General features: G+C 35.1%; 1 protein-coding gene across 7 annotated transcripts in view; it reads right to left on the minus strand.

Annotated features, from left to right (window-relative positions):
* The window catches only part of LOC145293822 (uncharacterized), a 564435-nt gene that overhangs the window by 139784 nt on the left and 406222 nt on the right, over positions 1-18429 (minus strand). For all 7 annotated transcript variants that reach the window (XR_013869774.1, XM_080140462.1, XM_080140456.1 and 4 more), the window contains one exon: positions 15085-15290. Coding sequence is in view for 6 of the 7 variants with exons in the window: in XM_080140462.1 (XP_079996588.1) it covers positions 15085-15290 (206 nt within the window). In the remaining variant the exon portion in view is untranslated. The remainder of the gene's footprint in view (positions 1-15084; positions 15291-18429) is intronic.

The following is an 18429-nucleotide window of genomic DNA, read 5'->3' on the forward strand; positions in this document are numbered from 1 at the left end:
CTCAGCTGTACAATACAATTCTAGAATGTGCAGTTTCTACTAATCAAGCTGCATATGAAAAGGAGCTTCAGATGTGGATTGATAATGGTTGGCTGATGCAATATCCTCAGGAACAGCTGGAACCCCCAAAGGATTAATCCTGCTCATGATATTGGGCAATCCGCAAAAGACAAAGTGCTACCAGTAATGAATTACTGAGAATTAAATCGACATGTTGATGCTTTCACTGTGAATATTGACGTGTGCACCACTAAACTACTGGAATAACGTAAGAAGGGGATTAATGTAGCACTGCTGGATTTGAAGAGGACCTACTTGCAGACACGGGCCCATGAGTCACTATGGCCATTTCAGACAATAATGATGAAGATATTGTTTGACACGCTTAGGTTTTGGCCTAAACCTAGCCCTCCTATAAATGACCTATCATTAAAACTGTTTTGATGGAAGCTGAGTCCACAATGAAATCCACTTCAGCTGATGTTAATGACATATACATCAATGAGGCCATAATGTCTGCAGATGTGATTTGAATAAAACTGGAATCCTTTAGACTAGTAAGTAAGAACCCTAAAAGCTTAAAGGATGAGGTGCTTGTGTTGGGCCTTGAGATGTAACACTTTATGATTGAAGCAAGGAAGCTTAGTTCCAGAGTTACCTAGTGTTTTGATATGATGCACCACATTTTCTATTTGTGGTATATTAGTAGGACATTTACCTTTTCATCAAAGGAGTCACCATTTATCAAGACTTGAAGGTCACTCAAGAGTCATAGTTAATGAATGTTAGATGGTAGTGTATAATCATTAATATTGTAGACTGGGTAGAATTTAGATTAAGGGGATGGCTCAACAAGAACTTGTTTACATTGAACTTGAAGGCTACCATATTGTAATCAGCTGGGAAGCAGGTGAGTGGAACAGTATGTGGGGAAAATGGCTTACCATACAAATGTCCTCGTGTCTGTCTGTCCTGTGAGTTGCGCGCGTCGAGAATGAAAGTGTCCATCATGGCGGCTGTGACGTTTTATAGTGAATGAAGTCTCACGTGCGCCTGCCTTATAAAAAAAGGTCACTTGTCAGTGGGGGAGGATCGAGAAATCATTTGACGTTTGAGAAGTGGCAAAATCAGTTGGGAGAATTTGTGTGAGAAGTGATTTTTGCCTGTTGATCGACCACAAGCTATTTCGGCGCATTTTTTTATAATGGACAAGTTTGATCTGAGATTGATACCAGAATTCGATGGCTCCTCTGCTGGACCCTCGGTAGTTGAGAGGTGGGAAAAAGCTGAGCTTGTCTGCCGGCTTTGCAAAATAAAGGATCCCACGCTTGTCATCCCATTGAAGCTGACCAAGGGGAAAGTTTATCAACAGCTTGGGGATGAACTAACTCTGGAGGAGGTTAAGGAGGCACTATACGTGGCCTTTGCTACAGACCCTTTTATTGCTTGGAGGCAGTTCACCGAATGGCAGCTTGGGTTGGATGAGACAGTGGATGTCTACCTGGTGGATTTAAAGAGATTAGCTGCGCCGTTTGGTGGAGTGACTGAACGCATATTAAGTTGTGCCTTTCTCACAGGACTCCTGGATGACACCAGCCGACTGCTATGAGCATCGTTTTGGGTTCCAGGAATTGTTGGCTAGAGCCCGCAGTATTTTAAAAGAAAAAGATGCGAAGCCGGTGCTAGCAGCTGCAGAAGCATCTACTCCATTAGAAGATGGCATAAAATGTTATAAATGTGGCAGGCCAAACCACTTTTCTAGGGACTGCCGAAGCTGAAGCAGTGTAAAGGACACGTCTGCCCAGGAAACGCCAAGACGCATGTGTTACTACGGTGCAGTAAGCTAGGTCACATAGCAAGGAGTTGTCCGGGAAACGGACAAGGGGAGTAAATTATTAGCGTCAGTATTCTCCCCAGATCATTGACAAATAGGCCACTACCCACAGTGAGAGTGCATGTGAACAGATGTGAATGCTTTGCGCTCGTAGACACAGGGTGCACACAGACTCTCGTATGCAAGGCATGCTGTGACGCATGGGACAAGAAGAGGATTCCAGTACTGAAAGCTTCTTTCTTAGAACTGCACACCTGTGGAACTCTGTTCCGTCTGCCTGCTTACCACCTGACTACAACTTGGATGTGTTCAAGTCCAACGTTAACAAATTCCTAATGAACCGCCCCCTTAAGTAAACACTTCATGAAATCTCCACACTAACGTAATGTACTTGCAATAACCCTTATCCCTGAGTGGCTTCCAGGCCTTGATAAGTGGTGACCACTGTGTAAAAAAAAAAAGAAAAAGCAACGCTTAAACAGTTTTGTATGTATGGAGGCAAATTCTGGTTGGAGCTTTTTCAGCACTATAACTGGAATGCCGTCAGGGCCAGTTGCTTTACTGGAATCAAGGTTCTTGATTAGCTTGGCGATCTCACGCACAGATATTTGTATGTTGCATAGCGTGTTGTCTGTTATAAGAGGAAATATGGGGAGTTGATGGCCATTGTCGCATAGGGTAGAATTAGCTGCAAAGTTCTTGGCAAATAGTCTGGCCTTGTCTGATGCTGATGAGATGACCTCTGGTCCATTGATGATAGTTGGGATAGAACGCACGCTTCTGTTCAAGATCCTGTTTGCTATTTGCCAGAACTGGTGGGAACCAAGCCGCTGCTCAGCTACTTTAGATTTAACAGACTGAGCATATAGCTCTCTTGCATTTTTTATTACTCTTTTACAGTGGTTGCTGGCAGTCCTGAAAGCAGCTTTAGTCTCAGTACATCTATTACGTTGGTAGCTATGGAAAAAGTGATTTCTGTGTGCGATAGCAGCAGCACATTCAGGGAAGAACTATGGCTGGCTGTTAGGTTTTTGTTGGAATTTTTTGGATAGTATGAATCGGTCTATGCCTACAATTAACCATTCGGTCAGGTCTGATACTATAGAGGACACATCCTTTTTAAACATGGAATGCAGAAGCTATCCCAGTCAGCCATAGAGTATCGATATACAGTATGGTAGAGAGGTACGTCTGAAGACTTATTACATTTCATTTTTATCTTAACTGCTACAACAGAGTGGTCAGAGGATCCCAGAGGAGATAGAACAGAACATGAACACAGCTCAGGGGAAGTTGTGAGGAAAAGGTTGAGAAGGCTTGCATATTGACCGGTAGTATCGGGCACACGGGTGGGTTCGTGAACAATCTGAGTGAGGTCATAGGCAATGGCAAAATCATGACAAAACCTCTCCTCGTCATCGGTTTTAGTTGAGTTGGTCAGCCATTCCACATTATGGACATTGAAGTCACCGCAAATGTGAATATTAGCCGAAGGATGAGCAGACAGAATGTGGTCAATTTTCTCAGATATACTCTTAAAGATAGTAACCCCACTGTTGTGAGGGCGATAGAGGGCAAATATAAATGCAGTGGTGTAAGCTAGTGCAACCCGGAAGCACATATAAGGTAAACTAGGGTCTTCTCTGGAGATATCTCTACCACATCTTTGATGTAGGCACATATTCCATGCCCATCTTGGGGGTCAGATTTAGATGTTAAGTTAAAGTATCCCTTAATTATGAATTCGAGAAGTGGTTGGCCCTATGCCAGTTTCACTTAGAAAGAATATGTCCGGTTTCGTCTCCTGTAATTGTGTTTCAACCTCTGGAAGGTTGGAACGTAAACCCCTGATGTTGGAGAAGGAGACCTGGTAGTAGGGGTCTATGTTAGTGGATGGGGTTCTAGGTTTATTCTCATTGATTGCGGTCCATCAAGGTTTATCATATGGCATATGTTGCATTGAAAAGATACAGTCACTATTGTCCGTCAACTAAACAATATTTTCCTTGAACGTGGGCCTCCAACAGAGATATTGCTTGACAATGGTGCTGCATTAGGTGTGTCAGAAACTTTGTGAAAAATATTGAATAATTCGACCTCCTGTCTTTCCAAGCTTATAACTACTCGAAAAATGTAATTCACACCCTAATTGTTTTTTCAATTAAAGGAGCAAGGACCACGGTTTTATTTAAAAAAACAAAAAAAAACAAAAAAAAAACGTGATAAAAAAAAAAATTTCTAAAAAACTATTCTTTTTTTGTTTTAAATTTGAATATATTATTTATTGATCTTTTATGTTCAATTTGTGATATATAAAACTTTGATGAGTAAATTAATTATTTACTTTTTAATAGACATTTCAAAATGGGGGAGGTGTGAATTAATTCAAACCCCTGTCTTTCCAAGCTTATAACTACTCGAAAAATGTAATTCAAACCCTAATTTTTTTTTCAATTAAAGGAGCAAGGACCAAGGTTTCATTTAAAAAACAAAAACATAAAAAATACAAACAACGTGGTTTAAAAAAAAAAGGTTTTAAACTTCGGACTTTACAGGTAAATTTCCAAAAATCTATTCTTTTTTTGTTGTTTTAAATTAGTATATATTGTTTATTGATCTTTTATCTTCAATTTGTGATATATAAAACTTTGGTACATAAATTATTTACTTTTTAATAGACATTTCAAAATAGGGGGGGAGGCGTGAATTAAAAAAAAAAACGTTTGTCTAAAATATATTCACTTTATTGGAAAAGAGGATAAAATTTCACATCAACCCTGAAAATATAAAAATAAAATCAATAGAAAAATTTTGATAGATTTTTAAAGTTTAAAAATTGGAAAATACTAAACTCGTAAAATTCAATTAATTTTAATACTGTATTTAAAAAAAAAAATTTTTTTTCTATTACTTTTTATACAACTTTAATAGTTTATAAACAAAGAAAATAAACAACCCACTTTTAAAAGAGAAATTACAAGTTTTTTATATTTTATTGACAGTTTCATGTTAGGGGTGTCAAAAATTCCTACAAAAATTCTGATACACCTAGTGTTGCATTTACCAGTGAGCAGTTTAGAAAGTTTACTGACAGCTGGGGCGTACATCTAAGGTTTTGATGCACCCATGTACCTAGTGGAAATGGGATCATTGAACGGAATCATTGAACCGTCAAAACAATCGTGGCTAGATCAGGCTGCACAGTGTTTGAGGCAGTTTATTTGTACAATGTAAGCCCGAAGGATGATGTTTTGCCCTCTACGGCGTCGGCTGATACATTGCATAGGTATCACGTCGGGATGAAGGATATAGAGACGAATCAGCTGCCTGAACTGGAAGTAGCCGAAGAGAGTGTGAGTAAAGAGGATGTCGTGTGGATCAAGAACCCACGAGGCAAGTGCACGACAAGGTATGGAATCGCAAGTCACTGAAATAATCAGCCCACAAGCGGTGCGGGGTCGACGGCGTGCTCCGTCATGTTAAAGACATATGGTTAGTAACACAACCATCACTAGATGACACGAGAGAATCAGTCAGAATCTAGCGAGGCATCGCTCTGGATTGTAGCACCACCATCAGACAGTGTCTCGGAGATTAGTAACCTCTCAGAAGATATAGAGATTAGTAGCCTCCCAGAAGACAGACTAAGTGTAACACTATTGCTTTCCACTGAAGGGCCAAATTGACTCCTTTGAATGCTGTGTCACGTTCAACTAGATTGACATGTTGAGCGTCGTTAGTAGGACATAGCCAATACACATCCTCAATGACCGTTCCATTTGCCTCTAATGCTACTTCTGTGGCTATGCAACTTGCATCCATCCACTTCTTGTACTTTGCTCATCCCAGTCTTTCGATACTGCAGTTGACAGGCACTTGATAAATGCGACTGCAACCCGGAGCCATCTACATACAGGAAAATGACCAACGAATTTCCCACAAAGAGAAAATACGCATTGACGAGTGAATTCATCAGGGATTCCTGGAATTGGACTTCCTTGTTTCCATTGCAGTGTGCTATCTTTCTCCCAGACTTGCAAACCCAGAACTCTGGCTCCATCTTTCAGTTGCACCGGATCCTTGGAAACCAAGCCATAGTCTAAAAAATGTTGTTGCATGCGTGATGCAGGAACTACACTTTCATTAATGAAAATATCATCCACATATGCTGATGTGGTATTTTTGATTGCATGGTCCTGAGATATGATCGCGTCTATTACAGACTTCATAATAAGTGGCACCACATTCAGCCCGAATTCCAACCGCGTGAGACAAAAGCGCTTGCCCCTGAAAATAACTCTTTGAAATGGCCATAATGCTTTGTCAACGTGAATTTGAAGATATGCATTCCGCAGATCCATAAGCGACACATTAACTCCTCATCGCCGCCACTCTCTTAGTTTTTGTGCACACACTTCTGTATTGGCAGTGAAGGTATCCGCAAATTCGTTCAATTCTCAATAATCAAGAACTGGACGCACCTTGTGCTTCTGCTCCTGTACGACCGCCATTAAGGGAATTAGGCCTTTGGTTGGGCTAAGTTCTTCTTCTGAATATGGCACCAGCCATCCATTCTGCTGCCACCATTGAATTTCTTTCTCATAAGCATCTCTGGCATGACAAGGCATCATATATTCTTGCACACTTACTTGGAGAGCAACCATTTGCCCATTTCCATGATGCAGTCCATCTTTATTAATGCAATCATTAGTCACACTAAAATCTGGCTCGTTGATAGAGATGGTAGCACATTTGTTTAAGCCTCCAAAACGTGCTTCACCTGATTCTGTGAAATGAACTCCACCGAGTTTTCTAATGGCATCTAATTCCCAGCAGTAGATTGAAACAAAACAGTTGTTTATCCACGACCAAGGCCACAATGTTGACAGCAGAAACTCGGCCAACCTCTACATTTACTCTGCCGTATCCTTGGCAATTCAATGTCCTTCCGTCAGCTATCAGTACTCCTGCTGACTTCCGTTTCCAAAAGCAACACATAGCTTTACTCACTAAAGTCTTTGAACACCTAGAATCAATTAATGCCGTACACATACTTTCATGGAGGGAAGAGTCTCCGTGTTTAGTTTGTTGGGGAGGAAACTAATGCTGCTGCCTCCTCCCTTCACCGTTTCCCTGACACCATGATGATATATGTCCAAGGCCACTGCATCTGACTTTGCATGCCCGACTGTTCAACTTCTTTTGGCGATTCTGTAAGCAGTTCTTCGCCAAGTGGTTGGGACCACCACACCTGTAGCAAACAAATTTTTCATCGTCACAGTGCATATTTGATTCTGTAGGTGATCGTCTGGCAGACATAGCAGCAGCCAATTTTGCAGGGCTGTCATGGCCAATCATGGTAGCTCTTGTTCAGATCAACAATTGTTCCACACTTATTGTTTCCTGGATGAGGCACGTAATTCATGTTTCACATGTTGCAGTAGTCCAGACATGAATGCACACATTCGCCAACATTCGGGCAACAGTCCCCCAACCAACCGAGCCAGGCGTCGCAGCTCAGCAAAAAACTCGTCCACCGTCTCGTTAGGATGAAGTTGTCGAGTGACAAACTGGTCATATGCATTAGTAGCATACGCGGTTATAAGGGCTTGCTTGATCTGTTCTGCATTCGCTTTCTGCTCCATACTAAGTTGCCTGTATTTGGCCCGAGCTCCACCTTGCAATCTCAATGGCAGGATGCATTCAACATTTTTTATGGTACAAAGCTCACACACAAATTCCACATTTTCAATCCACTGGGCATATCGGTGGCATCACCACTAAATTCCGGAATCAACCGGACATAAAACATCTTGGTTTCCATGGCCAAAAGGTGATATAAAAGGCCGAAATAGCTTCTACAGTGTTTGAATTGAGTCAAATTTGTTGTTCTGTCTTTTCTGATTTAGTTTCAATAGTTTCGTTTCGATATGCGTTCTTCCAACTCGCCGGTGGTTCCTTTCCCTTCCTCTTTTATACCCGTTCAACAAACTCCATCGCCTCTAATTTGCATATCTCACACGTAAATTTGCATGACCGTCATACATATAAATGTGACATCTGCATTTTAACTTTTTTATTTTCTTAGAGAAAAAAACACGAAACTCATGCTATTCAGGTAAATTACGGTTTTCCCCACATATATAAATACCAAATATAGAAACAATGTAAAGAAAAAGATGAACTAAGAGAGTTAGCAATGTCCAAAGGACATATGCAGAAAAAATAGTTTGACAGCCATGTGGTTAAAACAATCAAGTGTCAACTGTTCTACAGTTGCCTTGATGAATTGTTAACTGTGTTTCATTTCCAAATAACAATTTCTAGGGTTAAATTCAACTGCTGTCAAAATTCACTCAAAATGCCATGCAATGCTGCGAAAAACTTGCTGCTACTCTAAAAATTGATGCTCTTTGATCAAAACTCCAGAACTCAACACTCTACTGTCAAAAACTTTCAACTCCAAAACAACGCACTACTGACAAGACTAGCTACTCCAACATCCAAAATCAACCCAATCTCTGAAAAATCAGGCTTTTTATTTCAAACTAGAAGCATCTCATTTGTATATTAGGTGACAATATTGCAACCATATAAACAGAAAATGCAGGCATTTTTTCCCCCCATTCTTTTCGTCCACACAGAACCCTACAGGCTGCTCAAAAAATAAGCTTGTACCAATTTTTAAAGTGTTTAATCAGAGCAGAGTAACTTGTCTTGCCTTTGGTAGAATTTCAGACTATAAACCAACATTGTTTTCCATTCCAGGAACTCTAGTAGGTGACTTTGTCCATATCCAAAACCAGGATGCTTACTACCCATGTCAATGGACTAAGACGGTAAGGATCATAGAGTCATATGAGAACTAACAATAACAAACGTGACTAGACGGAAGCAATTGAGTAACACTACGCAATGAATAACATCTTTTGTCTGCTTGGCCCAAACAAAAGATATACCTTCTGATATGTTCTTTTCTTCTCATTATCGTCTTGACATGAGTTCTGTAATTAAGAAAACTTTTCTCCCAAGGAAACATCTTTTCAACATATATTTTCATCATATGACTTTATTTGGTACCATCAGAGTTTGCAGGTGCTTAATCTTCTGGTTCCTATGTCTTCTCGAATTGGTCCATAGATGCTTCTATAAAGTGCAGAGACAAAATCTTCTCCCATGTCTGACGGCCTCTGATTGACTACATGACTATATGATAAACTCATTTCTTTCTTAGTTACTATATAAGTGTCACACTCATTCTTGTTTGGTCAACCTTTTTGTTTATCTTGCTGAAACTAAATTCCAACTGTTTTATTTCCAAACTAAAATTCCAATCCTATTTTATTAGATGAATATTTAACTGTAAATATTTTATTGTTTTAAATAACCCTAACCCATTTTACATTCTTCTGCTATTTCACATCTCAATAACATTGGATATATCGCAGTGCTATCTTTTGTTTCCTCGTTTCATTTGGCAAACATCTGCTATCCAGCACCCATAATATTGTACTGTGAAATGAATCATGATTAGGATGTGCTGCTCCATGCCAGAGGCTGTGTACTGATACAATGTGACCCAAAAAGACAGTGACTTCTATTTGACCACACCAGCCAATGGCATTTACTAGTACAAAATCTGGGTAAAAGGAGTTGATGTTATGTCACCATTAGCAGGTCCTGAGCAGAGTCACTAACAGGTTGGAAACTGCGTGTTGGTGAAGACACTGGAGAATCACTGTACAACGAAATTTGGCTAGGGTCACGTAACTAAGATAATTAGTCCACAGTCATTCTGGTGAATGGGATACATGAAGGACCTACGTAGCTGCTACAGTCTCTTCTCATCATCAGAAGAAGATTCTGGCAGCATAAAATCTGGAGAGTGGGTCAGAGAGTTTGGTATACGATGATCAAACAGAGTCAGATGATTTTCACAAAGCAGAAGTGGAAACTCATGCTCCTGAGGAAGCCCACAGTTCTGAAGAAATCCCATTTTTTTGCAGGAGTATTTGTTATGTAATCATGAGATCCGGGAGAAGATTATGGTGTAGAGATTCATAGTAATGAGTGCCCACGGTTGGCATGTGCTCATGTAAAGATGCATTGGCATTAGAAAGCCTTCCAATACATAAATGATACTTATGCAAATTTTGGCACTGTTCGAGGTGGCAATATAAAAAGACAGACTTTGTGCGACAGTCATCTTTCACTTTTTGGACGTTGTCTTGTTTGCGGGAATTCATTGTCATTTGGGAGAGAAAGAAAAAGAAGAGGAAGGAGAAATATACTATTGCTGTATGGGTGAATAAGGAAGTGAGTCATAGAAGAGAAAAGCCTTTTGTGTGCCAATCAATTAAAACGGTGCTGCGATTTGAGACTTGTTGCAGTGAACTGAGAGTTGATGTCACAAATTGAGACTTAAGAGCAGTTAGTGAGAAGTTCCAACACTTTTTTTCTGCTTTTACATTTTATTATTCAATTTAAAGGGTCAATAATGTTTTATAAATAGGTACTTTCAAATTTTATTGGAATTTTGTTTGGTTTGGAATCGAAAATTGATGATCTTTGTCAAAAATACAATGGTGGCTTAAGAACCTTCCAATGTGATGTCAGATTTATCATCTTTAAATGAGTTTTTCATGATTTCTACTTGAGTTCCACTCATCTTTCTTGAGCACCTTTCTTCCTTTTGAGTTAGTTTTGGAATAGTGTATCTGTTTTTTTATTAATCACATCTAAATAAATTGAAGACAATATTTTTTGTTATGTGTTGTGAAATGCACATAAGACAAAAGAATATATAGGCATTTACCAAAATAAAAAATAAATAAAAATTACAATTTTAGATCGATACTTTCCTTTGATAAAAATTGCATTGGTTTAGAAGGATTTCTGCTTCACTGAAAAAAAGCAGGAGGGATCAGCATCCTATCATCAATGTAAAGGTTAGTTTTTAATGTAAAGAAAATCCTCTTCCTCAAAAATGTTTTGCATCTTACATAAAAAATAAATATTTATTCTCCCTCATCTTTTCTTAAAATAAAACTTTCACTATATTAACAATTTTTATCAACATAATGACAAAAAATAAACAACTTGGGTTTTTTTTATTAAAACGTAAAATAATTATTCCTCTTTGTTTATTAAAAAGTTTTATAAAAATAAAATACACCCCACATTAAATACACAATTAAACAAACAAACAACTTGGGTTTTGTTACAGATGCCACTAGAGTGTGTCAAGGTCAACTGGTATCAACCAAAATCTGTTCTTCTTGTTTTGTCTATTTGGTAAGATCCATAAACACTAATTGATCTTTTTTTTCAAATAGTGCATACATTCCTTCCCAAATCCATTAAAGTTATAATGAGGTAATAACAATAATTAGCACAAATCTTATGTTTGTTGTTATTAATTAATAACAACAAATATTATTATTAATTAATAACAACAAATATTATTATTAATTAATAATAAGAAATCTTAATATTAATTAATAATAACAAACGTTATTATTAATAACAAGAAATCTTATTAATTAATTACATAAGATTTGTTGTTGTTAATTAATATGAAGATTCCTTATTATTAATTAATAATAATATTTGTTGTTATTAATTAATAATAAGGTTTGTGTTATTAATAATTGCATAAGATTTTTTGTTATTAATTAATACATAAGATTTTTTGTTATTAATAATTACATAAGATTTGTTGTTATTAATTAATAAGATTTGTTGTTATTAATAATTACATAAGATTTGTTGTTATTAATTAATACATAAGATTTGATGTTATTAATTAATAACTAGGATTTGCTGTTATTAATTAATAATAAGATTTGTTGTTATTAATTAATAAATCAGATTTGTTGTTTTTAATAATCAAATAAAATTTGTTGTTAATAATTAATTATTAATTAATAACAACAAATCTTATTATTAATAAATAACAAGAAATCTTATTATTAATTAATTACATAAGTTTTGTTATTATTGATTAATTATAAGATTTGTTGTTATTAATAAATCATGAGATTTGTAGTTATTAATCGATACATAAGATTTGTTATTATTAATTAATGAATAAGATTTGTTATTATTAATTAATACATAAGATTTGTTGTTATTAATAAATACATAGATTTGTTGTTATTTATTAATACATAAAATATGTTGTCATTAATAATTACATAAGATTTGTTGTTAATAATACAAAAATAAGATTTGTTGTTATTAATTATTGAAAAAGATTTATTGTTATTAATTAATACATAATATTTGCTGTTAATAATTAATAAGATTTGTTGTTATTAATTAATATATCAGATTTGTTTTTATTAATTAATACATAAGATTTGTTGTTATAATTAATAAGATTTGTTGTTATAATTAATAAGATTTGTTGTTATTGATTAATAACAAGATTTGTAGTTATTATTTAATACATAAGATTTGTTGTTATTAATTAATAATAAAATGTGTTGTTATTAATAATTACATAAGATTGGTTGTTCATAATTAATACATAGGATTTGCTGCTAGTAATTAATAAATAAGATTTGTTTTTATTAATTAATAATGAGATTTGTTGTTATCAATTATACAGAAGATTTGTTTTTATAAGCTAATACAACAGATTTGTTGTTAATAATTATACATAAGATTTGTTGTTATCATTAATAATGAGATTTGTTGTTATTAATTATACATAAGATTTGTTGTTATTATTAATAATGAGATTTGTTGTTATTAATTATACAGAAGGTTTTTTGTTATTAATTAAACATAAGATTTGTTGTTATTAATTAATACATAAGATTTACTGTTATTAACTAATACATAAAATTTGTTGTTATTAATTAATAATAAGATTTGTTGTTATTAATTGATAATAAGATTTGTTGTTATTAATTAATAATAAGATTTGTTGTTATTAATTAATACATAATATATGTTGTTATTGATTAATAAATAAGATTTGTTATTATTACTTAATACATGAGATTTGGTGTTATCAATTAATAATAAGGTTTGTTGTTATTAATAATTACATAAGATTTTCTGTTAATAATTAATAAATATGATTTGTGGTTATTAATTAATAAATAAAATTTGTTGTTATTGATAAATAAAGAGGATTTGTTGTTATTAATGAATAAGTAAGATTTGTTGTTATTAATTAATACATAAGATTTGTTGTTATTAATTAATAATAAAATTTGTTGTTATCATTAATAATATTTGTTGTTACTAATTAATAATAAGATTTGTTGTTATTAATTAATACATGAGATTTGTTGTTATTAATTAATTATAAGATTTGTTATTAATTAATAAACAAGATTTATATATAAGATTAGTTGTTATTAATTAATAAGATTTATTGTTATTCATTAATACATAAGATTTGTTGTATATTAATTAATAATTAATTTGTTGTAATTAATGATACATAAGATTTGTTGTTATTAATTAATAATAACACTTGTTGTTATTAATTAGTAATAAGATTTGTTTTTATTAATTAATACATCAGATTTGTTGTTGTTAACTAATAAATAAGGTTTTTTGTTATTAATAAATAATAAGATTTGTTGTTAATAATTAATAATAAGATTTGCAGTTATTAATTAATAATAAGATCTGTTGTTATTAATGATTAATAATATTTCTTGTTAATAATTAATAACAAGATTGGTTGTTATTAATTAATACATAAGATTTGTTGTTATTAATTAATACACAGGATTTGTTGTTATTAATTAATACATAAGATTTGTTGTTATTAATTAATAATAAGATTTGTTGTTTTTAATTAATAAAGAAGATTTGTTGTTATAAATTAATACATGAGGTTTGTTGTTATTAATTAATACATGAGGTTTGTTGTTATTAATTATTCATAAGATTGTTTTTTATTAATTAATTACATAAGATTTTTTGTTATTAATAATTACATAAGATTTATTGTTAATAATTTATAAATACGATTTGTTGTTATTAATTAATACATAAGATTTGTTGTTATTAATTAATAATAAGATTTGTTGTTTTTAATTAATACATGAGGTTTGTTGTTATTAATTAATACATGAGGTTTGTTGTTATTAATTAATACATGAGGTTTGTTGTTATTAATTAATACATGAGGTTTGTTGTTATTAATTATTCATAAGATTGTTTTTTATTAATTAATTACATAAGATTTTTTGTTATTAATAATTACATAAGATTTATTGTTAATAATTTATAAATACGATTTGTTGTTATTAATTAATAAATAAGATTTGTTGTTATTTTTTAATTTTTTTTACACAGGCATCACCACATTATCAAGGCCAAGAGTCCACTCCAGGATAAGGGTTAAAGAGTGTACAGTAGAAATTGGACAATATAGTAATCAACTATATATATAAAAGCGAAAATGTGTGTATGTATGTATGTATGTATGTTTTTATGTTTGTATGTGTGTTTGTGTGTCCACTAAAAACTTTAAGCAATTTTTCATGTAACATTTGTTTTTCTGGTTTTTTTTTTTTACTTTGCTTATCCACCCCCGACCACACACCCAAAAACACCCGGGTACCCACCAATTTTTTTATTTTTAATATCGAAACAGGCTTATTTCAGCCATTTTTCACATGTTCGTTTTTCTGTTTTCTTTTTTCGATTTTTACATTTAACATCGTTCGCTTGCCATACTTAATTAATTAACAACAATTAATAACAACAAATCTTATTTATTAATAACAATTAATAACAGCAAATCTTATTTTTTAATTATTAACAACAAATCTTATGTATTAATTAATAACAACAAATATTATTTATTAATTATTAACAACAATTAATAACAACAAATCTTATGTATTAATTAATAACAACAAATCTTATTAATTATTAACAACAATTAATAACAACAAATCTTATTTATTAATTATTAACAACAATTAATAACAACAAATCTTATGTATTAATTATTAACAACAATTAATAACAACAAATCTTATTTATAAATTATTAACAACAATTAATAGCAACAAATCTTATTTATTAATTATTAACAACAATTAATAACAACAAATCTTATGTATTAATTGTTAAGAACAATTAATAACAAAAAATCTTATTTATTTTTTAACAACAACAAAAAATAGTTTTGTTCCTTTTCTTTACAACTTGATTACATGAAAACATTTTTTTTTTGCATCATAAAAAAGTTAGAATGAAGAAATGAAATTTACCGCTTGTAATTTTTCCTCCCAGTTTGTTTTTAGGTCTGTTGTATTGTGGAATCTTTCTGTGACATACACAGAAGTAAACATACGGATAATTTCATGGATGTCTTTTACAATAACTTTCTTCTCGTTCAGCTTTTTAGCACGACCAAAATCCAACACACGAACTTTAAGTTCAGCATCAGGTTTTGCTTGAAGCATTGCATTTTCTTCTGCAAATTATCAAAAACATTTGTATATAGCAAATATTTGAAAAAAGAAAAACAAAAGACAAGCCAAAATGAACAGTTAATAAAATTTCAAAGTGAATAAAAGCAACTGTTCTGTCTTCAGACCGGGCTCTTTTTTAACAAGGGACACACGCTTTAAGAGCACCGGTGCCTCGTGCCTCGTTCTCATTCATCTCTGTGCAAGTTTTTTCTTATATAGTTTTCTTTCTTATTTCTTCCCTTCCTGATCTTTCTTTAATGGAAAACTTAGCCGTTTAGGCATTCCAAATAAAAAAAAGAAAAGGAAAAAAATGTCATATCACTATCCTTTGAGAACTCTGTGTTCCCACGTGATCTCGCCCTAGTGTCGTTTTGCGATTCTGTCCTTCCTCCTTTTTTAACTGCGGAATTTGAAACGATACGCACGGACTTTACTCGACTCCATGAACTGGGCTTTCCCCGTTTAAACCATGAGGTACGTTCAGAAGATTCTATTATTCCTTTACCTGGCTATTCCTTCTATGAAGAACTCGAAACCCTATTTCTGTTTATTTAATCTAGTGTGTGACTTCTATATTTAATTTGTAGAAATTCTAATTTATTCTTTCCTTCGTCGCTCGCACAGAACTTATATCTTTTCTCAGACTTCTATTATTTTTATTTCATGGGCGCTTGGGTAGTTTATGCGCCGCACTAGAATAACAACCTTTGTAAAAAAGAGACATAACTGTTCCATACTTTCACCCAACGATTTAATAAAAAGAAAAAGACATTTTCTAACCGCTCCATACTTTCGCCTAACGATTTAATAATAATAAAAAAAAAAAGAAAGGACATTTTTTAGCCGCTCCAGACTTTCACCTAACAATTTAATGGAGAAAAGACATTTTTCTAACTGTTACGGACTTTCACCTAACAGTTGATTGAAAAAGATAAGATATCCCAGAGAATCTGTTAATTTGGTAGCCTGTCCAAAACATAATTATTTTCATGTATTATTTCCTTTTGTTTAATTATGTTCTCTCCTTTTAACTATTTGTTTTGTTTTTGTTTCAGATTTTTTTTACCTAATTAATAAAGCGTTTTCAACGTACTAGTTGTTTTCGTTATGTTAATTTGAGTTTATCTGTCTGCCCAATGCACGCTTTCTGAAGTTTGACTGCTAGATGGTATTGTAGGTACCGGAAAGCAAGATTCTGAGGAATAACTGCCGCGAGTTCCAGAACAGTAAAAAACTCTCTGGTAGCTGAATTGAGCGGATTACCCAGTCCACGTGGAAAATATTTAGCGCAGTAACAGAAATCCTCAGCCGTGTTACACTTGGATACATTACCAATTGCAAGATGTCTTCCGCCGCATCATACCGCACGCGGTCGAAAGTTTCAGCCTCAACCAAGTCTACTTCAGCTCAGGCCAGAGCAGAAGCAGCTAAAGCTCATCTCGCCCTTATTGACAGCGAAGCGGACCTAGAACAGGAGCTTGAAATGTTGAGGATTAACGCTCTACAGAAAGAGGTAGAGCTAAAAACAAAATTTAAAAAAATAAAAGCGCGCAAGGAAGTGGCCCTCACAGCCACCTGCTCCAGCAGAGATGAAAGCTCAGTCACCTCCTCTCATCGCCACAGAACCAACCCCATGCTCGACCTACCGCCTCTCGACGCATTACAACGTACTACCGACTATGTCATCAGCCAGAGGTCCCTAAAACAGTCGGAGGCACCAGTCGTTCCCCCTGCCGACCAGCACTTCCGACCTCCTCCTGACTAAACCCTGGACCTTCTATACGACCTTTAACTATACATGGCCCGCCGGGAAATGCTCTCCTCGAGTCTAACAAGATTCTCCGACCAACCTAAGGACTATAGAGCCTGGAAAGCGTCTTTCCTGAACACTATCTCGGGATTGAGACTTTCTCCTCGGGAGGAGATGGATATGCTGGTCAAGTGGCTCGGCAGACACTCTTCAGACCAAGCCAACAGACTAAGAACTGCTCACTTTAACCGGCCTGAAAAGGGGCTGTATGAGATATGGAGGAAGCTCGACAAATGCTACGGAGTCGTCGAAGTCATTGAGGACTCTATTTTCAAGAGACTCGAAGTGTTCCCTAAGATCACAAGGGACTACACAAAACTCAGAGACCTAAGCGATCTTCTTGCAGAGGTTCAAGCTCTGAAGGACGATGGGGACATACCCGGCCTCGCCACCTTGGACACTGCCTGCGGCATCCGGTAAGTAGTGGAAAAGCTCCCACCTTCTATAGAAGACAAGTGGGCATCATACAGTGCGAAATACAAACGACAACACCAAGTGTCCTTCCCCCCTTTCTCTGTTTTTGTCGGTTTCATAGAACAGCAGGCAGATGACCAAAATGACCCCAGCTTCTATCGAACAATGGACAATCAATCCCCTAAAAGGGCACAAAAGTTGCGGTGAGGTCTCCGTCCATAAAATCGAGGTTAACGCAAAGGACTGCAGCCGACTATGCCCCATCCACAACACGCATCATCCTCTCCGAAAATGCTGGGCATTTAGGAAAAAACCCTTGTCCGAAAGGAAAGACATGCTTATGTGTCTCCGATGCTGCTCCACCACGGACCACACGGCGAAGGAATGCAAAACCATCCTAAAATGCACAGAATGTGGCAGGGACAGCCACCAAAGCTCGATGCATCCACACCCGACACCCCAACCAACCAATGCTAAACCCATGCCGTTGCACGGCGGGAAGAAGGAAGAAGTCTCGGCCAATTGTTTACAAATCTGTGGAGACAACCTAAATGGACGATCATGCTCCAAGATTTTCCTGGTGAACATATATGCAAGTGGACAAGAAAAGTCCCTTAAGGCATATGCTGTGATTGACGAGCGCAGCAACAAATCCCTGGCTCGCTCGGAGTTCTTCGACTTCTTCAACGACCAGAGCCCTACCTCAACATACACCCTGAAAACCTGTGCCGGAGTCACGGAGGCGTCAGGAAGAAGAGCGCTAGGATACAGGGTGGGGTCTCTCGACGGGAAAACCACATACACTCTGCCAACCTTGATTGAGTATAATGAGATTCCAGATGACCGGTCTGAGATACCGACACCCGACGTGGTGCGGAAACTTCCTTACTTAGCAGTCATCGCAGACGAGGTACCTT

This window comes from Euprymna scolopes, chromosome 15 (genome assembly GCF_053919585.1).
Source record: "Euprymna scolopes isolate OS-2025 chromosome 15, ASM5391958v1, whole genome shotgun sequence".
NCBI lineage: Eukaryota > Metazoa > Mollusca > Cephalopoda > Sepiida > Sepiolidae > Euprymna > Euprymna scolopes.